The sequence below is a fragment of the Falco biarmicus genome, chromosome 13 (assembly GCF_023638135.1).
Source record: "Falco biarmicus isolate bFalBia1 chromosome 13, bFalBia1.pri, whole genome shotgun sequence".
Taxonomy (NCBI): Eukaryota; Metazoa; Chordata; class Aves; order Falconiformes; family Falconidae; genus Falco; species Falco biarmicus.
Genome location: NC_079300.1, coordinates 29,168,078 through 29,176,992, shown reverse-complemented (window position 1 = coordinate 29,176,992; position 8,915 = coordinate 29,168,078). Strand labels below are relative to the sequence as shown.

Here is an 8,915-nt window from a genome sequence, read left to right as displayed (position 1 = left end):
TGCCTGTCCTAATGTTCTTGCGCATGAATTACAGAGTGGTGGTGGGCAACATCTAGTAGCCCAGTGGTGCGGTGGAAAGCTGTCAAAACGCTCACAGCATTTACCCTGTTAGGGCAATGAAGGTAAATGGGAGCGAAAGTCAAGCAGTGGGCAGCAGCGACTCGACCTTCCTGTTGAGGTGCCCGATAGAAGAGAGGCTGGCTGCCTGGGAGAGCAGCATCATCTTCCTGGGGGGGGGCGGGGAGCACCTGCAGACATGCTGGCAGAAAGGAAAAAACCACCTCCGAGGCGATTCTGCTGTTTGAATTTTAAGCCGTGCAGCATCTCTCTGCTTCTAAAGCAGCATGAGCCCTCCCGAGGCAGGCACGCTTTCTTGGCGAGTCTCTGCCACGTGTGCTTTTGAGGCAAAGGGGGAAAAGCCAAGCAGAGGCTCCAAAGTTTTTTGTACTGGTAGGTAGGAAGTGAAACTTTTTTTCCTTTAAGATTGTATGCCACTGTTTAGCTCTTTAACTGACGGCTTTTCACAGTGTGTTTCCAGCTAGCCTTTTAAACACCAGCATGCTGCAGAGGTAAGCGTAGTCAGTTCAGTAACGGTTTCTCCTCTTTTGCCGTGCAAAAGCGGGACACTGCTTCAATCGGAAGGCCGTACCCTCTTGCCACTGCCAGGTCCTTTGAGAGCGAGTCACTTGGGTCACAGCTCCCTCTTCATTTCTGCACAGGAGTTCCTACTTATTTCACGCTCATGCTTTTATGGTTAGGGACAGCTCAGCCAGACAAGATTTTACCAACCCCAGTAACGGAGTTAAGCTCAGCTTTCTTGGATCTTTAACAGGTATTTCTGCCTTTTTAGGCAGGAGCCTAAAGCTAACAGGAATTAAATGATTTCTCTGTGTGGTGTTGTCTTCCAGTGTCACTGGAAGGGCTTGGTTCAGTGTAACGGGTGCTCACCTCCTTCACAAGTGTTTCTGCTACCAAGTGCTGTGCAGCTGTAGAGTGAAGGCAGCAGCTTTTCCCATTTCACCTGATGCTTTGCATAGCAAATTTGTTTTAAACATTTACCTTCCTCTCACTGCTAGTGGATCGCTTCAATCTGCCTCTCTCTCCAAGAGTCAGAGCTGGATTTAGTCTCTGTATCAGCTTGGATCAGTCTAGTCCACACTGCTGGAAGGCAAGTCCGCTGTCCAGCAGATAGACATTAACTGTCCCGGTCACTGCCATATCTCAGTGCACCTTGCAAATGATTCAATATTCCAGTTTGTTATTGTAGTTTGCTGGTCATTACCGATGACTTAGGTAATTCATAGCTGATGTGGTTTGGCAGCCTGTGCCAGGCTGTTTGAATTGCACTGGGGCCTGTGCAGGAGTCACAAGTGACTATTCTCCTGATCTTGGCCACAGGGGTAACTTGACCAGTCTAGAATTATTTATGTGCCACTCACCCTTCAAACTGGCCTTGCTATGAGCTAATGCATCTATTTCAGACTCTTACTCATTTCTGTATTGTTCAGTTCCTGTACTGTTCTCACTGAACAGATGTGGAGCAGGAGCAGACTTGAATTCATCTCTCCATTCCCCAGCTCTAGCAAACCACTCTCCCTGGATTTAGCACCTGAACCACAGCACCTTCACCTCCCATATATCATTCTAGAAAATAAATGATCACACTGGGGGGGGGGGGGGGGGCGGGAAATGCCCCGTGCAAATGTATAACAGACTAATTTATTAGCAAGTCCTCTACAAACTGGTTTCAGCACAAGGGATATGTTGACTAGAGGCAGAAGAATCAGAAACACAGCAGTTCCCTGACACTGGGAAGGCCGCTGCCTGCTGCTGCTGCGCCCAGGGGCAGCCCTGGGCTCTACCCGCACCTGCACTACAGGATGGAGCTATAACAAGAGCTCCTGTTACAAGGAATTCGTTACGTGCTCATCGTGTGTTGGTTGATTGATAAAATACAGAAGGGTCTACGCAAGATGGAGGAGGAGCAGATAAAATTACAAGGACATCAGCACTGCGCTGGACCCAGAAGAATACATGGGATCTAAGCTGTAGCTACTGGGAGGTGATGTAGGGGAGTCATCCAAGTGAGGAAGATCTAAGAGAATAGATCTGAAAGAATAACCTGTATAAAGTTCTATTTCCAGAGTTCTCCCAAAGGTTTATTCTGAGCCTCCTGCAGGGTCTCCTCTGCAATGGACTTGATTTCTCTGTGCAAATCTTCTATGCTCTTTGAAGCATCCATTGTCTGTTTCCAAGACAAAAAACCAACAGAAATGTATTCAATTAACACCACCAAATGAGAAAAATTTACCTTGCTGTTGTATCAGCTGCCCCCATTACTCAATATGGTTACTGTTCATGAGCAGTGAAATGAGCTAATTACACCTGTGCACTGGAACTGGAAACCTGCATAGTGGAACTGGAAAAGCTTTTTTTTTTATTATTTAGGAGTACATATCTAAGAAGTGAATGTGGGGCTGGATGAGGTGAAACAGAAGAATTTTTTGCTGTCGCTGCGTGCTGTTTGGTGACAGTCTCTGGGGCATGTGATACAAAAGCAATTAAAACTTCTTCATCCCGTACCGTAGTCCCCTAGAAATGTCAGTGTCTTGATGCTTCAGTGGTTTTTCAAATTAAACTCCACCCACAATAGCAGGAACCTCTAAACTCCATCATGTAACGTTCCAGTTTCAGATTCGGATTTTGGTGTTTGTTTTTTTCAATACTGCAAGCTGAGGTCAGTAGAGGTGGTAGAGCTATACGATGCCAGTGTTCCTCAGGCTGATGTTTAAAGAATAGCAGTGTCACTCCTATGTGGTTGAGGGAGTGACCAAGGTGAAGAAAGGACTTGGTGAGAAGATGGACAGAGGTGCATCGGTGACCTACGTGATGCTGACCCGTGCAGTGTCGCTGAGCAAGAGCAGGCTGTGAGGATGTGCAATAAACAGACTTCACGATTAAATCATGGCCTTTTCGTTACAGCACAGCCAGCACCTCACCCTCATGCTCACGCAATGCCCACAAGCAGCTCGCCGATGTCAATGTATTTGTGTAACCAACGGCACTGAGCCGTGATGCGTGCCTTGGCATAAACAGTTCTTTGGCAATGTTTGATGTCTGTTATTCTTTCTGATACTGAGGGGCAAAGAAACAGGAATGCCAACTATACCTTTAATGTGTAAACTGGATTTCCATGCTCATTTCAGGGACACCTCTTCATCACCTATTCTGGTATTTATCTGTCTGACAGTTGTGCACTTTGGGATATTTTAAACAGACATGTTGCTTTAAGTGAAAACTCCTTTCAAGAAATTGATAGAAAACAAAAGAAATGCCAGAAGACAAGTATTAAAAGAAACACTGTCTACTGCTGGAATCTCTGGAAAAACCAGAGTTTAGAGATTATACACAAGTTCTGTATTGTCTCATACGACAGCATACTTCTTTTTGTTAAATGAATTATTTTGGGGTTTTTTCTATGGTTTTCTGTCAGCTTATTTTTCCAGTCACTGTGATGTAGGGAAGGTGATTTACTAGCATAACATTTACTGGAACAAAAGTCCTAGTTTGGCGATTGTTGTACATTTAGGCCCTTCAGGTTCTAATAGTACACACAAACTCTTTCACATTGGAGAATGTTTTCCTAAAAGAGGCTGTGAAGAATTCCTTCTACCTTGCACAGTCTGCTCATTTGGCAAATCTGTGTACATCTCCTGCTTCTTGTGCCTAACAACTTATCCATAACCTGTGTCCTCCTGTGTCTGCACGAAGCTTACAGAATGAACACAATCGAGCACTGACAGGGTGATAGAGGTGGTAAAAAGGATGCCCCCACCAGAAAACCTCAGCCTAGATTATCTTCACACAGGATAAACGGGCCACACTTCCTCTCCTGGGGTAAGGCTGCTGACTGTGCAGTCCTCTGCAAACAGCTCCAACGGGTGAGCAAGAAGGAAAAGCGATGCAGCATGTGGAACAAAAAAAAAAAATCATGTGTTTGGAGAGTCCTGGTAGCATTAAAACAGCAAATGCTGATGGAAACTGGCCACGTGAGAAGGAAGGTGATCACCAGTACTGGGCCTACAGCAGAAGGGATTCCAGAATCCTTGGAAGATGCTGCAGGACACCAAGGAAACGGGCAGGGAAGAGCATGGGTGGGTCCCACTGCTTTTTACCCAAGCTTGTCACAGTTTGTCTTTAAGAGAGCAATTTCTAGAAAGCTCTTCTAGAAAACATATCAACCAAAAAAAAAAGCCTTCCCCCAACCACGACAGGGCCCCATAGGGTGTCCTGGAACAGGGAAGTGCCCTCTCTGCCACACACCACAGCACCCTTGCCTGGTCCCCAATGTGTCCCCCTGACCAGAAGCAGGAAGGGGGAGCACAGGGACACAACGGGCACAGTTCGGGAGCTCTCATGACAGACCCTTACCCTGGTCTGTGACAGGCCCAGTAGGGTTGTTTCCTCCTCACCTTCCAGTTTAATGTCTTGTCCCTCATCAGATGATAGAAGGACTGTAGAACCTTCTCTTGGAAGGGGCTGTTCTCGTAACGCTCATTTCCAAAGTTCCCTCGCTCCGCTGCGGCTTCAGGGCTCAAGTGAAGAAACAGAATCAGATCTGGCTTTGGGAGTCCAACATCAGGCTGTTTGCACCAGTCCAGGCAGAAGTTCTGTCCCAAACAAAGGCAACCAAGTTTGAGGAGAAAGAATGGCATGTGAAGAAAGGAAAGCAGGTTAGCTGGAGAGTTAGGTGGGAAAGGAACAAACAGCCAGAGAAGGGAGGATGTACAGCCCCAAACACTAACAAACTGCTACAAGGCTACAAACTGAAAAGGCAGTATCCCACCTTATCATGGAAATTCAGCCCTGTTAATTTTGGGGGGACCACGTTTTGCAAGGTGCTGTGCACCTCTCATGCTCACTTAAGTCAGAGCTAAAGATTTTATCATCTCTTGTGCAGAGCCCATCAGAACTAAATACCAAGTTGTATTTTGAATCTACATACAGCTGTTATCAGTCCAAAATTTGTGATATATATTTTTTAATTTTTATAAATTTACATAATTATAAATTAATGTTTTCTAAAAGCCCCTGTGGAACATCATATATAATTTTTCACAATTACTTTAAGATTAATAGCACTGAGTAGATGTAAATGGACATAATCTTTGAGTTTAAGCCTACAGAAAACATAAATAATCAACAGAAATGGAAAATACATGCTCTGTAGATACACAAATTGAATTCAGTGTCTTTGATATTTAAGACACATGGAAATAGATGGCAATCAACAAAATGATATTCCAACTGATATAACCAACATACTGATACTTCTACGTTAAATTATTTTAACTAGCTATGAATCAGTTAACGTGATAGAAAAGGCAGTGAATATATAAAATCTAATTCTTCTAAGTCCAGAAGCAAGCTGCTCCCAAATACAAGCACCACACAGTGTTGGTCTTTCTGAGCCAGTGGAGACTCCTTATCAAATACCCACCCTACCCTCGAATTTCCACCCACACAGAAGAGACAAAGATTTCCAGCTTTTGGATCTTGTTGACAGATTTGAAGACTTCCATAAGGGCACGTGAATCCACGATGTTGTGGAGAGGCCACTGAGGCTTGCCCACTTCCTGCTCATCCACACAGGCACCAGCGATGCTATTGGAGTGATCTCAAATGTATTGAGAGTGACTGCAGGGCTCTGGAAGTGACAGTGCAGAGCATGGGAGCCCAGGATCTCCTTGATCCTTCCAGAAAGCAGGGAAAGGCTTAGGCAGGCATGAACGTAGGTCAACTTTCAGCTGCCCAGCTGGTGCTACAAGCAGACATTCAGCCCCTATGACCATAGGATTCGCTTTGAGTATCAATGGCTACTGAGCAGGAATGGGATGTATCTGATGAAGTGGAAGAAGAGTGTCTACGCTAGGTATGTCAGGGGAAGGTCTGCAATCTGTAGAGAACCGAAGGTGAGAGGCCAGGAGGAAACATCTGGGGGATGATACAATAACAGAGGCTCACCTGAAAGCAGCACAACTGGGGCAGAGTAGCATGGGTGATGGGCCTGCAACAGACCGCGTGGTTAAAGAGAGGAAGTTGATGAACATTCTTTAGACAGCTGGAAGAAGGACCACAGCTGCAGGCCCTGGTACTCATGGAGTACCTCAACCACCTGCCTACCTTCTGGGCACAAGCAATCCAGGTTCTGGAGCATGCTGAAGAAATTCTTGACATGGTGATTGATAAGCCAGCGAGGGGAAGTACCCTCCTGGATGTGTTACTCAACAAGCCAGAAAGAACAGGTGGAAGGTACGAAGAAGGTCAAGGGCAGACTTGGCTGCAAGGAACATGTAACAGTAGTTTAAAATCTGGATAGGAGTCAACAAGACAAACAGAATTGCTGGCATGGACTTCAGGAGAGTAGATTTCTGTTTATTAGGGACCTCTTAGCAGGAAACCCCAGGAAACTCATGTGGAAGGCAAAAAGGCCCACGAAAGCTGGCTGATCTTCCAGGACAGCACAAGACTCGGGAGAATCTTATTAACTGTGTAGAATGACCCAGAGGGAGGCTGACAGAGCTGACTTGTCTTGAAAGTGAACAGACAGGCCAAAAGGCACAAGTGAGAGTATGCAAAGTTCAGGCTGAATGAAGAAAATCATTTTTACTGTAAAGGTGAGCGAACACTGAAAGAAAAGCCCAGAAAGGCTGTGGATCTACATCCCTGGAGATACTAAAACCTTGGCTGGATGTAGCCCTAGGTAGCTTGCTTGACATTAGATGTATTCTTGAGCAGGAGGTTGGGCTTCGTGACTTCTGCAGGTCCCTTCCAATGTATGTGGTTCTGTTATTCTTTGCAAATTTATGGGCCAGCAGCCAGAGCAACTGTGGAGAATCTCAAATAAACTCTCATGATCATTCTCCAGAGTTAAACAGGCCAGCTTCTCCACAGCAAGAGTCTGTCCAGATTTACAGAAGTAACCAAATGAGTTTCTCTGCTCTTTCTGGGGAAGGGATAGACCTGGGCAAACAGACCATGTCAATACCAGAGGTAAAACTGCCATCCCTCAATTTCAATCCTCATTTCCCCAGAGGAGGAGCCTGGGCCACACACACTGACACCTGCATCAGGCCTCTAACTGGAGCTGCTTCCCCAAATACAGAGAGGGGCAGGGGCTGCTGTGGGTCTCGCTCACCTCTTTGGCACTTGTGAAGGCCGCTCCAGAAAAGGCGTATCTGTCAACCACAAGTGTGATCCCTTGATGTAGTTTCTCTTTCATCAATGGCCTGAAAAAATCGTGCGAGAAATAAAAAAAAAGTTGCACTCCTTTTGTAAGTGATACAAATGGAAAGAATCCATCTAAAAGATGCTTCACAAAGCCAGTGTTTCCCTGTTAATGTTAGCAGTGACAGGTTTATCTGTGATGCTAATCCCAGATAAAATCGCTCTTTGTATTCTGCCCTCTAACAGACATTAAACAAACATCCTTTCAAGACACCCAAGTTCAGGGTGCCCCAGTGCCAGGCACTGCTCAAGGCAGCTCCATGGCTTACAGGCAAGATCACAGATGAACTATATACAGACGTGAACAGCTTAGACCTCTTCCCTTTTTAAGTGGTGCAGTAGATTTGTGATACTCTCTGCCTCAATCAGAAAAAAAAAGTTTCCTTTGCTCATGACAATGACATTTCTTATTACAGCTCACTCATCTGCCTTATACTTTCCCAGTTTGCTTGGCACCACCACTACAGCAGAATCAGCAAAGCTTTTTTTTTTTTTAAATGAAAAGATTTTGCAATGTAAGTTTCCAGGTATAAACAACAGTCAACACTGATTTTCCTAGGTCCACACACGAAGACTCGGGGGCCAAAAACAAGAACAGCCACTTACGGCTCAATGCAGCCCTCAGCTAGAGGGGAAATTTGGACACAATTTCTTAACCACTCTGTCACTCACATGGACTTATATGCAAAGCAAGGTCTCTTAATTTAGGAAAGTAAATTCACGGTTTAGGCTGGTACAGTCTCAGCTCTCCTGTTCTTAGGGCAGAGGGATTAGAAATATCGTACCTATTCATTTCAAAAAAGCAAACTGTGGGATTTGACCTAAGATTAAATTCAAAGCTGTCACGGTCTCTGAGACACTGCTTCCAGCTATGCTTCCTTTGCTAAACTATCACATTCTCGTACCTACTGTACCCACTACAAAGTCTAAAACCCCGGGAGGATTCAACACCATGTGTTTTCCTTTTACAACTTAACAAACATGTATCTTTACACATGTTCCCAGCGGTTAGCAGAGAAAAGGAGGTGAACAGTGTGGTCCTCCAGGTTCTTCTCCTTCAGCAGGTAGGAGCTGATCAGCTGCCCGATCTCCGTTGTTCTCTCTGTAAGAAAGAGGGGGAGAAGCAGCAAATGCTGCCGCAAGCTGCTCTTGCCAAAGGGGTAACCGTCTGTCCTGGGGACCCGCCAGCCCGGGGGGCTGTTTGTCTGTCATGGGCGGGAGGCCGCCTGTCCCGGGCGGGAGGTCGGTCTGCCCGGGTCGAGAGTCTATCCGCCTGCTACGGGTGGCAGAAGGTGGGTCTGCCCGAGGGCAGGGGTCAACCTGTCACGGGCGGGAGCTGGCCACGAGCCGGGCGCGCCGCGGGAGTCCTGATGGCGGACGCCCACCGCCGCCGGGGGCACCACGGCCCTACCTAGCGGGACTCCCTCCCCGCCCCGTTCCCTCCGGGCGTCAGCAGGTCCCGTACCCGGGAAGCGGAGAAGGTCGGCGCGGTGGCCGGCAGCCCGCAGAGCCTCCACCAGCCGCCTGCCCTGCGTGCTCTTCCCGGCGCGGTCCACCCCCTCCAACACGATCAGGGCGCCACGCCGGCCCGCCATAGCCCGCGCGCACCGCCCCTTCCGCCACCGCCC

General features: G+C 46.9%; 1 protein-coding gene across 1 annotated transcript; it reads right to left on the bottom strand.

The window, feature by feature from the left end:
• Positions 1 to 1,703: 1,703 nt before the first annotated feature.
• DTYMK (deoxythymidylate kinase) lies at positions 1,704 to 8,908 on the bottom strand. Its single transcript, XM_056358649.1, has 5 exons — positions 8,753 to 8,908; positions 8,281 to 8,389; positions 7,199 to 7,289; positions 4,473 to 4,670; positions 1,704 to 2,245 (listed from the first exon to the last, which is right to left on the bottom strand). The coding sequence occupies exons 1-5, from the start codon at positions 8,880 to 8,882 to the stop codon at positions 2,135 to 2,137; spliced, it is 639 nt and encodes a 212-aa protein (XP_056214624.1). The 5' UTR covers positions 8,883 to 8,908; the 3' UTR covers positions 1,704 to 2,134.
• Between the last annotated feature and the right edge of the window lie 7 nt (positions 8,909 to 8,915).